The sequence below is a fragment of the Lipotes vexillifer genome, unplaced genomic scaffold, assembly GCF_000442215.2.
Source record: "Lipotes vexillifer unplaced genomic scaffold, Lipotes_vexillifer_v1.1 scaffold1350, whole genome shotgun sequence".
NCBI lineage: Eukaryota > Metazoa > Chordata > Mammalia > Artiodactyla > Lipotidae > Lipotes > Lipotes vexillifer.
In genome coordinates, this window is record NW_006799035.1 from 553,946 (window position 1) to 566,998 (window position 13,053).

Below are 13,053 nucleotides of genomic sequence, written 5' to 3' on the forward strand. Positions count from 1 at the left end.
TTCATGTTACTTCTAACTTTCATATTTTGCACTTCATTTCAATTTATAAAATTTGGGGATTTTAGTAGAGAAAAAAATGGAATAAACATTCCTCTGTTATGCATATAACTGGATCCAATCCAAGCATAACAAACCAATCATAAGGCCAACCTTATAATTTAGAAAAGTTAAACACATGTAAGAAAAAAAGGGATGCAGGATTGATTCTATTTATGACATAGCTGTTTTTTGTTTTTTGTTTTTAATAATTTAGTCGTCACCTGAGGATATAAGACTTCTAAAGTTTCCAGGATATAGAGTACAAAATTAGGCTTTCATTGCTTGGTACATAAGTAATCACTCAATATATTTGAGAAATGGAATATCTGTTCAATAAATTTAAATTTTTTATACAATAGGTATATAGCAATTAAAATCACCTAAATAAATTATGTTTTACCTTTTCACCTTTAGAGCCCTTGAGACCTCTGACACCATCTGCTCCCTATGGAATAAATTAGAAGGATTAAATAACTATAATATTTTACATTGAAATTAAATAATGTAGGAAAAAATAATATTTACCTTTACTCCTCGGGGACCAGGGTAGCCAATGGGGCCCTGTGGACCAGGAGGACCCTGAAAAAGACCCATTGCAATTTAAATACATAACGCACTGAAAGTGCCCCTCACTTACAACATACTATAATTTTACCAAATAATCTATAAGAACATGGTATTTTTCTACTTCTGGTAAAGATCTCTTTGGTACTTTTATCATTTATGTCTAAAGTCAGATATCATGAACAAATCCTGTGATGAGGCTTAACTACTCCAAACTTATATATTCATGCAAAAAGTAAGATAAATATTATGAATATGTGAAATAATATAAGTAATTATATAATTAATAACTGCTTTTCTAAGCCTGAAAAAATCTGATGTCCTCAATGTCTACAATAAACAATTATAGATTACCCAAAAGGATAAGTAATTTCTAACCAAAAACTAGCATTAAATTTATTACATTCCAAATCAAAACTACAATGAGGTATCACCTCACACCAGTCAGAATGGCTATCATCAAAAAATCTACAAACGATAAATGCTGGAGAGGGTGTGGAGAAAAGGGAACCCTCTTGCACTGTTGGTGGGAATGTAAATTGATACAGCCACTATGGAGAACAGTATGGAGGTTCCTTAAAAAACTAAAAATAGAACTACCATATGACTCAGCAATCCCACTACTGGGTATACACTCTGAGAAAACCATAATTCAAAAAGAGTCATGCACCACAATGTTCATTGCATCTCTATTTACAATAGCCAGGACATGGAAGCAACCTAAGTGTCCAACAACAGATGAATGGATAAGGAAGATGTGGCACATATATACAATGGAATATTACTCAGCCATAAAAAGAAAAGAAATTGAGTTATTTGTAGTGCAGTGGATGGACTTAGAGTCTGTCATACAGAGTGAAGTAAGTCAGAAAGAGAAAAATAAATACCGTATGCTAACACACATATATATGGAATCTAAAAAAAAAAAAGAAAAAAGGTTCTGAAGAACCTAGGGGTAGGACAGGAATAAAGACGCAGACGTAGAGAATGGACTTGAGGACATGGGGAGGGGGAAGGGTAAACTGGGACAAAGTGAGAGAGTGGCATGGACATATATGCACTACCAAATGTAAAATAGATAGCCAGTGGGAAGCAGCTGCATAGCACAGGGAGTTCAGCTCTGTGCTTTGTGACCACCTAGAGGGCTGGGATAGGGAGGTTGGAAGGAGGGAGATGCAAGAGGGAAGAGATATGGGGATATATGTATATGTATAACTGATTCACTTTGTTATACAGCAGAAACTAACACACCATTGTAAAGCAATTATACTCCAATAAAGGATGTTAAAAAAAAATTATTGCATTCACATCATCAAGAATATGATCAAAATTATATATTTTCCATGGCTGGCTTCATTTCACTAGTCTACCTAAAGGAAATAACGTATAATATACAATAGTATATATTATACAATAGTAATGTTGACTATTTTAATAAGAATCCAAAATTAGCTACTCTAAATAAAAATGATCTTACCCTGCTACTGTAATCCAAAATAGTATTAACATTGAAAGCTTTTATTTTGATATTTTATTTAGATATTTTGATAATCGTTGCTCTTACAATTTAGTCTCCTCTTATGTAAAGGTTATCAGAAAGTAATAAGTATAGATAAAATTCAAGTGACATAAACACTTTAATGATATTCAGTAGTTCTTGTCCAATTTCATTATGATTACTTATGGTCATTTATTCCACATATACTACATAGGCAGAAGGTGGATTTATTTCTTATCATGAGAATATTTTTTAAAAAGCAGGGAATGCTAGTCTAATTGATCAAATTGCCAATGCAAAATTAAAAGTTATCTAAGACACATCTTTTTTATACCCTAAATAAAAAGTAACTATAGAAACATGATTTATATCTAAATGCTAGCAAAAATTCTTTTGAAAGTAAAGACATATTACAGGTAGAGTATAACTATTTTCTGGCACTTAGTTTCCAATATTCATATCCCTAAATGATCATCGAAGAGTATGATATATATATATATATACACACACAGACACATAAATATATATATATAATAGAAATGATCATTTTCTGTAGAGGATAAGGTGACAATACTTAAATGGATACTTTGTAACTTACCAGAGAACCCTTTTCTCCAGACTGGCCTTCTTTTCCAGGATGACCCTACATTTATCAAAAATATAGACTGGTGAGATGCAATATTAATGGTAATTTATACTATGAAATTGTTCCCTTTTTTCCCATCTGTTGAGGTTTTACTCTTTATGTTTCAAAATATATTGCACACTTTGCATCAGTGTATATGGCTTTAAATAACACTGGAAACTGTGGCATTTGGAAAGAAACATAGTAAGTTTATATTGCATAGGTATAAGTTTCATCAACTACATAATATACTTGAGCGAGAGCTTGGGAAAAGCACATAACACATATTATTCATCAGCAATTCAACCCCAGTCTCATTTAGAGTCTTACATAAAGGTGTTTCAATCTAACTTCTATTTTGCATATTGATCAAATTATCATACACACATCTTTAAAAAGCAACTAAAATATGTGGATATATATTTTAAAATATAGCAACATTATAAACACTAATGGTGTTTGTAATCAAGTTATCGAGAGTCACTAAATATTGCATAAAAACATACAGCTCCACAACAACTATACTCAATGAAAACAGCTAGTTGCAGAATGAAAATTTTTATACCCTAGCTCTGAGTAAGTAGTTTGAAGAGAAAAAAATAACAACTGTGGAGATTACATAATTACATTATTTATTACTAGGTGATAAGATATAATAAACACTGCTATATTTCTAGAAAAGTATGGAATCCCTGAAGGCAGAGGAATTTTCTGTAAGATGTCTGAGGAAACTTACAAAAGGTGAGGAATTTCACCTGGACTCTCAAGAAACATGTTCTTTGAAAAGGAAGAGAGAATGGAAAAGTGTTTTCTATGAAAAGAAAAGGACATAACAAAAGGTATAGCAATGGAAAATGTAAAGCATGCTAAGAGAAAAGTGAGTGGTAGGAAAATATGAGATTCTGGCCTAGGGTGGTCCAAAGCCCACTGGGAGCTCCTCAAAGAGTTTGCAATATGGAAGTGGCATGATGAAATAGCATTTTAGAGAGATCAATGTTTAATTATTGGCTCTACTGCTTTTATTACTGAATTCTTACAATCACTTCTAAAGCACATGTAAAATCTATTTTTGCAAATAACATATAGAAATTTTAATGACCAGGTAACTATTACTTACAGGAGGCCCATCAGCACCAGGGAGTCCTCCGAGCCCTGGTTTTCCTTGTGGTCCCTAATCAAATAGAGAAAAAGAATATTTTCATTTAAATATTGAAAATAATGAAAAGTCTGACTTTGTACATAGTGATATACAGCCAATAAAATTCTTAACTTGAGTCACTGGCTTTCATCTATAAGCAACAAACATCTGAATACTTTTTAACATATTATGTAGAAGAAATGGTATATAAAGATAGATGAAAATCAAACTTAACATCTGTCAAAGACATGCTAGTTTTCACGCTGCTTAATCGTACTAAATGTGTCTTTTTTAATTAACAAGTTAGTTTTTGCATACCACAATAAACTGGAACTTATAGAATAAAAAGGAAAACAATATAGGTCAATATACAATCAATATACATTGATTTATGTCATTGAAAAAGCACATATTGGCCATTTCCATCAATGATGTTAATAAGTGCCAATTCACAGGGAACTATATTCAATACCTGTGATAAACCATAATGGAAAATAATATGAAAAAGAATGAACTAAATCACTTTGCTGTACAGTAGAAATTAATACAACATTGTAAATCAACTGTACTTCAGTAAGTATTTATTCAACAGATTAATCTGTGTTTAATCACAGGGGATTTCAAATCTCATTTAATTTGATCATTGGTAAGGTTGGAACATGCTAAGAATGACTATTACAAGAAGTAGACCCTTCATCGGGAGAAAAATTGGCTTTCTGCTTAGAATAATTAATTTTATCAAGTCTTCAGAGCCTAAGCCATTATTGCTTACTGGTCAAGTCATTAGCCAGAATTTAGAAACAATTAAAAGGGCAAGGATATATCAGCAAGCCTAGATGCTGGATGTAGGAGGATTTTTCCATTCTTAGAAAGTATTTAGAAAAAGCATTGTATTCATATACATGGATAGTACAGAATTTAACTAGAAAGCCTCACTTAAATCACTTAACAAGAAAGTCTCACTTAAATCACTATGGAACAACACAGAAAAATAAAGGTAACCTTTAAATTGAACAATCTGGACTTTATAATTGAATTTAATTGCATCTCATTTACAGGATTTAAAATATTCAATTCCCTTCACCACTCTGCAAAGTCATATACAGTTAAGTAATCTAACATTATGAAACAATTGTTATAAAACTTGTTTTTTTTTATGGCAGTATTTTGCCTTTCACTCAAATCATTTTTTCGCTCTCAGGAAATAGTCTTATTTCTTCAAAACAAAATATAGATTACAAAGGCAAAACTATTCCAGTAATTATTATTATCAGCAGATATATTTCTAAGACAATGACCTTGTGTACAATACTACATGGATTTTATGTTGTTGCTATATATTTAAGGGTAGATGAGAAATACTAAAACTCTTGTACTGTAGGATGATTTTTTTAACCAAGTTAAAATCAATCTATTTTTTTTAAAATGGAAGCTCCATGACAGTACAATATTTTGCCTGCTTTCTTAACTGCTTGGTGTCTCCCTACAGGAATGGAAACAAGGTTAAATGAATGAATGCCATATTTTAGATTTTAATAAAATTGTTAAAATTTATTGTGTCTCTATGCACTATGTTAAGCAATATATAATATATATATTATATATATTTATATGTATAGTATCCATTTTAAGTCTCAAGCAATTCCATGAAATATCAGCATCAAAGAGCTTGAGTAATTAACTAATGTTAATACATCACAGAGTTGCAGTACAAATGAATCCAGATCTGTAGCCATATCGTCAAAGTCCTTGCCTTTAACTAATATATATTTCGTGTCTTGCTTTTTCTTCTTTAGCTCATATAGCTATACAATACCATTTGTTTTCTGTAAAGCCACTAACATATGTGATGTAAATTCTGAAGCCATAAATTAAATCACAGGACTTAACAGTATATTTAAGTTATCAACGTGTCAGAAATGCAATATAGTTGTCATCCATTTTAGTTAATTAGCTTGAATTTTTTTTTTTAGCTTGAATTTTATAAAATCTTTTATCACAAATATAATAACAGCATAGGCTATGATAACTTAGGACAAAAATATAAAATTATTGGGAATTAAAAATACATGACATTACTTAAATTATATTTAATTGTGAGATTATAGCATGATCCAACTGAAAACATTATTCACCAAGTTTTGAAAGACAAGGCTCTTGAGCCAGAATAAACAGAACACAGTATATCATAAAGAAAATAAAAGTAATATAGATCCAAAATAAACTATATACCGTAAATGCAATACAAATAAAATGCATTTTCTTCATGTTCTTGAGTTTCTTTCTCCTTTTGATGGAAAGAGGCTGTCTTTGGACTCAAGAGCTGGATATGCTCAAAGCAGAGAAAGAAGCGGCTTGTGCTTAAAGACAGCTGTCTTCCTACCACAAGAAGTGCAGTGAATCAGATTCTATATTTTACCTGTGACTCAACAAAGGGAATTCAGATATAACAGCTTTCCTTAAAAGCAAATTCTTCCTAGGAATCCAGTTCAGAGATGATAAAATTATTGTAGAAAATTCAATAGGCACATGCCTCAAGTGCAATTTATGGTTATGATGAGGTAATCCGAAATATGTTAAGAATATATGTCCAGATTAAGATCTCTGATCTAAAGCAAAGATTTTAAATCACCTTTGGTACCTAACATCTTAAATAAATAAACCATTTTCCAATAGCACTCTAATACTGTAAACATATGGAAAATATGCACAGAGAAAAAGTACTTTAAAGATCATTTAAGTTTGATATGCTAATTCTTAACAATAATAATAAGTAAGAATGTTACCAAAGGACTTGAATATATATTTTACCAAAGAATATATAGACAAGGTTAATAAGCACATAAAAATATGTTCAGCATCACTAGTGATTAGGGAAATGCCAGTTAAAACCACAATAAGATACTATTTCACACCAACAAAAATGACCATAATCAAAAAGAGAAGAAATATTAGTACTGTTGAGAAGCTAGAGAAACTAGAATCCTCATAAATTGCTGATAGGAAGGAAATATGGTACAACCACTTTGAAAAACAATTGGAAACTTCTTAAAATGTTAAATATAAATTTACCATATAACCCAGCAATTCCACTTCTAAGTATCTACCAAAAATAAATGAAAACATGTCTACACAAATACCTTTTTACAAATATTCATAGCAGCACTATTCATAATAGCTGAAAAGTGTACATAACTCATATGTCCCTCAACTGCTGAATAAGTAAACAAAATGTGGTATATTCAATCAATGGAATACTGTTTGGCAACAAAAAGGAGCAAAGTGCTGATACATGCTGCAATATGGATAAACCTCAAAAACATTATGCCAAATGAAGCCAGACACAAATGTCACATATTATATTCATTCATATGATTAAATTAAAATATTAATTTCATTCCTATATCTTGTTCATATGAGATGTTCAGATAAGGTAAATCTATAAAGATAGAAAGTAGATCAATGGTTGTCTAGCTTTGTGGGTGAAATGGGGAGTGCAAATTGACACAAGGTTTCTTTCTGGGGTGGTATAAGTATTCTAAAAATGTGATTGTGGCACAACTCTATAAATTTACTAAAAATCATTGACTTGTACACTTAAAATGAGTAAATTTTTAGGGTATGAAATTAACCCCAATAAAGTTGTTAATTTTAAAAAAATTACATATTCATAGAAATCAACAAAAATAAGAAAAAATATATTAGAAAGAATTAGGTAACACTGTGCTGTAACTATAGGGGACAGGAAATATTGCTTAGGGAATCTGTCAGAGGAGATAGGGACAAAAGACATCTCTTTAATTAAAAACTTATTCTTGTTTTGATCCAGACATTGAGTTATTAAAAAGAACATCATTTGCCATTTATACATGAGAAACGGTGGCAATAATAACGTCACAATTTCCCCTTAATTAGACCTTGCTAAAAGCCTTTTGTCACAAGCAAACCTAATTACATTTTTTAAATAATGAGAAATAAAAGGAGAACCCAAATAAAGAGAAAACACTCACTCATATCAGTACGTTTCTGAAATTAATATAGCTAAGAATGTCACATTTGGAAGTTATCCAAATGGAAACTGTGTGAAATTTTATCATTTACAGTTCAGAGACATATGAATGACTGCTGCTCACCCTCTGCTTTCATAATTTAACTCCAGATTAATTCTTTATATGCTGGGACATTTAAATATCTTATCAAAAACAGAAGGCAGGCCTTATACCTCCCTAAAGTTGACAACACAAGCTTTTTTACCAGACATTACTAGAACAACAGAATAACTTACTTTTTCACCGGGAGGACCAATTGGACCTTGTGGACCAGGAAGACCCTATTTTAAAAGAATTCATTTCATATGTCAAGAATCACGTCACAAGAATACACTTTTAAAATAGTAAATAATTAGCCCTCTATTTTACATGAAATGATTTATGAGAATCTATATATATATCCCCCCACATTCCCCAGAAAGTTTTGCAACACTATGAGGGGTTTTACATAAGCTACTCTTCTGGCAATGGATATGTAATGTGATTCTATTCAGAACCCTCCTGCAGGTGTCCTGGCATTCCATGAACACCGAATGACTCATTTTCCTCTTGGAAGAAAGAGGCCTCTGCAAATTTGCTCAAATTTTTTTTAAAAAGGAGAAAAAAAAAAAAAAAAAAAGAATCATCTTCCTACATTCACAATAAAAACTCTTAGCCCTACATAGAAAATTCTGAGGCTGTCAGTTTTCTTGTATAAAGATACCATCTTATCCCATTATCTCAAAAAAGGTGTGATGGTTTAGACTTACTTGAGGTCCTGGATTCCCTTGCTGACCTGGAGGTCCAGGCTCCCCTTGGGGACCCTGCCATAGGAAAATATAAAGAGTCTTTAATAAAACTATTTCACATAATAGGTTTTTTCTTCTCAGTTGAAAAATAGTCCCCAAATCATGTTTCCCTATAGAGAATCCAGAAAATCTTGCAAAATATTAATGCTGGCAGAAGCACTTGGCAACACATTGTAAGAAATCTTAATTTTAGATTTAGCAACAAAAGTGGTTTGTTAGTACTTAGATTACAGAAACGAGTTATCTTATGGATATTCTCTACATACCATGTTCCCTTTTGGTCCTGTGGGGCCATCCACACCTGCAATACCCTTCAATGATGAAAAAAATATGCTTGAGTGTTAACAAGTTCAGATGCTACAATGGAAAATTTAGAAGACTAACCTAATAATATGACACCCAGTAGCCTAGGTTGACTGAAAAATCACTTTAGAACTTAATGGAAATGAGGGAAAAAGCAAGGTCTATACTCTCCTCTCCATGTCCATGGAGACAACCTAACAGCATTTTCCACTGCGAGTTTGGAATTTGACACGAAACAATAAAATAGGTAAACTAAAAGGAAGAGAAAAGAAAGAAGCCAGTGGAGTAGGGTATGCTCAGTTAAACTGATAGGCAGCATCATTAGGTCTTAGAATATAACAGAGCAGTAAACCCTTGGCTGTCTACTGAAAGCTTTCACAGCCTCCTGGCTTTAAAAAGTCTGGTAACAAGCTTTCCCTAGGAAATCTTGAATGTTTTCAACAATACATACAGGCTGTCCTGTAGGTCCTGGAGTTCCCCTTGGTCCTAGCAAACCTCGTGGACCCTAGGAGGAAAAGAAAAACACATTCTCATAAGAAATGCCTTCAAAACATGCCTATTCCTTTAAATAAATATTAATGTAATGTTTAGATTAAAATATTTGTTCATCTTCTTTTAATGGTGTCTAAAATACCATTTTTAAATGACACAAATATCTAGTGTTTATATTGATCCAAAAGCCAAGATGGATAAGAAATCCTTTAATACAGAAGCCGTATCTTTGATTTTATAAATTTACATATGAATCACTTGGGAAATTTTAAATATAGGAAATATTTTAATGCTTTAAATAAGTCACTTTTGTGTCATTTTCCAGTTTGAATAGCAACACTGAATCTTATTAAATCTTATTATTCAATAAGATAGACTACACAAATAGAAGAGTCCTGATTCTCATTTATTTTACAGTTAAGTAAATTCCATCATGAAAGAATATTCTACTGAAAGAAAGAAACAAACAGCTGGATAACTATGTTAGCAAGATTACAGAAGCCATTTGCTTGATTTTTAAAATTATTATGACTTAATTAATTTCTTCTCTTCTTCCCCCTCCTCTATTTGTTCCTCCTTCTTTTCCTTCTTTAGAAAAGTGAATACAATGACTTACTGTCATATTCACTTGAGCTACTATGCCTTTTGGTTGACAGGCTCTATAATGTGGAAAACTAGGACTAAAACTAGGAGGCCTGCTTCTAGTCTGGTTCTTTGATTAACTAGCTTTGGGTAAACCTTTCCAATTCAGTTTCCTCATTTGTAAAAATCAGTGGAAAAAAGGATATAATTTAGTAAATTTTATAGTTCTATCTGGTATATACTAAGCACCTCATTTTTGTGTTTCTTCTGATAATAAGATTAATTTATCCTAAACACATAACTAGATTCTAGAGCTATTGATGATCTAAAAACTGAAACAAAACAAAAAAACAGCAACAAAAACTAGGTAAGGTTTTTGCCTGATAAGATGTTATATCCCACAATTTTTTCTCTTGATTTTCTAAGACTTTTTCTTTAACAAAAGAAGAGCTCTGAGTATCATTTTTAAATGTTTTTTCACATAACAATTACCTGCTTAGCTTAAGAAGACGGCAATAGTCATCTGAGTTTATTATTGACTTTATATATGTAACACCAATCACTATTCCTTCAAAACGGGGTATTATTTAAAAAGAAAAAAAAGAAAGTTGCTTACAGCTTCACCTGGAAGACCCCTTGGTCCTATTTCTCCATCTTCTCCCTGTCATGGGCAAAATGAATGGGAGAGTGATGCAATCAGACAATGTAACATTTCAGCATAATTTTTTTCTATGCTTTAATTTTAAATATTTCTTAAAAGAAATGAAGTTTAATATACCCGCATTCCATCTTCGCCAGGAGGACCAGGAGGACCTTGGGGACCTCTTTCACCCTATTAAATAAATCCAAGTATAAGTAGAACACGAAATAAACTAGAATGTTTGTCTATCCTACAGCTATCCTACCAAATATAACGGAACATTTGCAGAAAAAACTTATGCTCTATTTTCCCTCCTTAAAACACTTCAAAGATAAATCATAATTTCACATTAACTGGCATTATATATTAGTATGCTAGGAAAAATGTTCCCTCAATTTTGAAAACAAAAAGCTTTAAATGAAATTCCCAAATAATTTTCAGACATTTAATTATTACAAACTAACAGAAAAGTATTTTGCTGAAGACTGTCTTAAACATGGATACACTTTGCTGATTTTTATTTAATTTAAATTTTTTCTGCTTCTAAAATAATTCTTATTAAATCAGCACAGTTCTAGAAGACTAAAGAAGTTTTTGGATTTTTTAAAAAACAAAATTATATATTTTTCTCAACATGTGATAGGCACACACTAAACATCTTGCTAGACATTCATAGTGCTCTCTTTTCTGTATATTTCTATTTTTTTATATTCTCCAATTTCCTAATAGTTGTCCCATCTTCCTTCTTAACTTTTGGAGAAGAAAAATGTGAAGATCCAAAGCTGATCTTTTTTCAAAAGACCACATCTTTGCTTAATTTCCCACTAAAAATATTGACTGGATTGCCGTTCAACAATGTATTTTGTTTAGCCTTAGTAAATTATAAGCTCTTGCACTGGACTGCAAACTAATATTATCACAAAGAAGTATCCTGTGGTGTCTCAATCTACTGGAGCCATCTAATTAGTATAATAAAATACAGTACCCAGTATATTGTTATATTAATGACAAACTGCCTATAGATGTCCTCTTTTGAGTATATTTCCACAGACAAAATGTAAGAAGGAAATTGAGGCAATTATCAAAAACTTAGAGGCAAAATTAAATCTCCACACTTGTTCTATAAATGTATTTTCCATATACGTGTACATAAAGATTCCACATCAACTTATGTTTGTGTAAAATGAGTATTTTAATGTCTAAAAGAAATTAAAGAACTTATACGAGTATCGCACATATAATTCTACTTATCTTTCTTCAAGTATCTAGTAGATGTACTAATTTACATGAGTTCACAAATACGTAAATTAATTTCCTTCTTATATCTTAGTGTATCAATATTTCGTAGTATTCCTGTATTATACCAATATAAAAATTATAAAATGTACAGAATGGTATATCTTACCCTGTGACCCTTGTCACCTGGCAGACCTGGAAGTCCATCAAATCCTCGATCCCCCTGTAAAATCACCATCATCATCATCATCAGTGTCATCATCATCATCACATTTCCAGCCTATTTCTGTACTGTAATTTGAGTGTGAAATATTCTTTCATATCAAGAAACTCTATTTTAAAATATAAAAATTTCAGGGGTGAACTGAGATACGAGATCTGAAAGTACAAATGTATGTGATGAGCTCCCGACCTTGGCCCCGGGTTCTCCTGGCATTCCTCTTCCTCCATCAGCACCCGGACGACCCTGATAATACCAAGAACATGACTAAGCAAAAGGGATTCCAAATAGCACAGAATAAAGGAAAACAAAATAGCTGATGATTTCAGATGCCCTCAAAATGTACAATGAAAACTAACCATACCCTTTTTCCAGATTTTCCTATTGGACCAGGAGGACCTTGGACACCACGAGGGCCCTATACAAAACATCATAATTAATTAATTTTACAGAATTCCTGATCAATAAACTTAATCACATCAAGAGAAATGGCTTTAGAAATTTATATCTTCTTAGCTTTACCTTAATCATTTTAACACAAGAAAATTATTTCTTATGTAAAAGTCTAGATTAAGCAAAAAGACAAGAGAATCGATTTTTCTAAATTGTTTCTTGCCAAAAAAGAGTCATGCTCTTTTACTAAGTTTATATAGACATGCAATTACATTTAAACAAAAGGCATATAAAGTGATATTTTAAGCTTGAAAAAAATCCTCAGTTACTAAATATATTCTCAAAACCTTGCAGTTTTACATTTCACCTGACTGAAAACACTTCCATTTTATTCCTCTTCTCTTCACCTTCACATTTCTCTTCATTTTTTGGAGATCCTATTCTGGATATTTATTCTTTTATTGCAGGTATCACATTGAATTATAA

At 31.6% G+C, this 13,053-nt stretch overlaps 1 protein-coding gene across 4 annotated transcripts in view; it reads right to left on the reverse strand.

The window, feature by feature from the left end:
• COL11A1 (collagen type XI alpha 1 chain) overlaps positions 1–13,053 on the reverse strand; it is a 197,853-nt gene that overhangs the window by 95,998 nt on the left and 88,802 nt on the right. For all 4 annotated transcript variants that reach the window (XM_007471378.1, XM_007471380.1, XM_007471381.1 and 1 more), the window contains 13 exons: positions 12,539–12,592; positions 12,367–12,420; positions 12,124–12,177; positions 10,857–10,910; positions 10,695–10,739; positions 9,456–9,509; positions 8,968–9,012; positions 8,663–8,716; positions 8,150–8,194; positions 3,844–3,897; positions 2,700–2,744; positions 565–618; positions 440–484 (listed from right to left, as the gene is read on the reverse strand). In XM_007471378.1, coding sequence (XP_007471440.1) covers positions 440–484; positions 565–618; positions 2,700–2,744; positions 3,844–3,897; positions 8,150–8,194; positions 8,663–8,716; positions 8,968–9,012; positions 9,456–9,509; positions 10,695–10,739; positions 10,857–10,910; positions 12,124–12,177; positions 12,367–12,420; positions 12,539–12,592 — 657 coding nt within the window. The remainder of the gene's footprint in view (positions 1–439; positions 485–564; positions 619–2,699; positions 2,745–3,843; positions 3,898–8,149; positions 8,195–8,662; positions 8,717–8,967; positions 9,013–9,455; positions 9,510–10,694; positions 10,740–10,856; positions 10,911–12,123; positions 12,178–12,366; positions 12,421–12,538; positions 12,593–13,053) is intronic.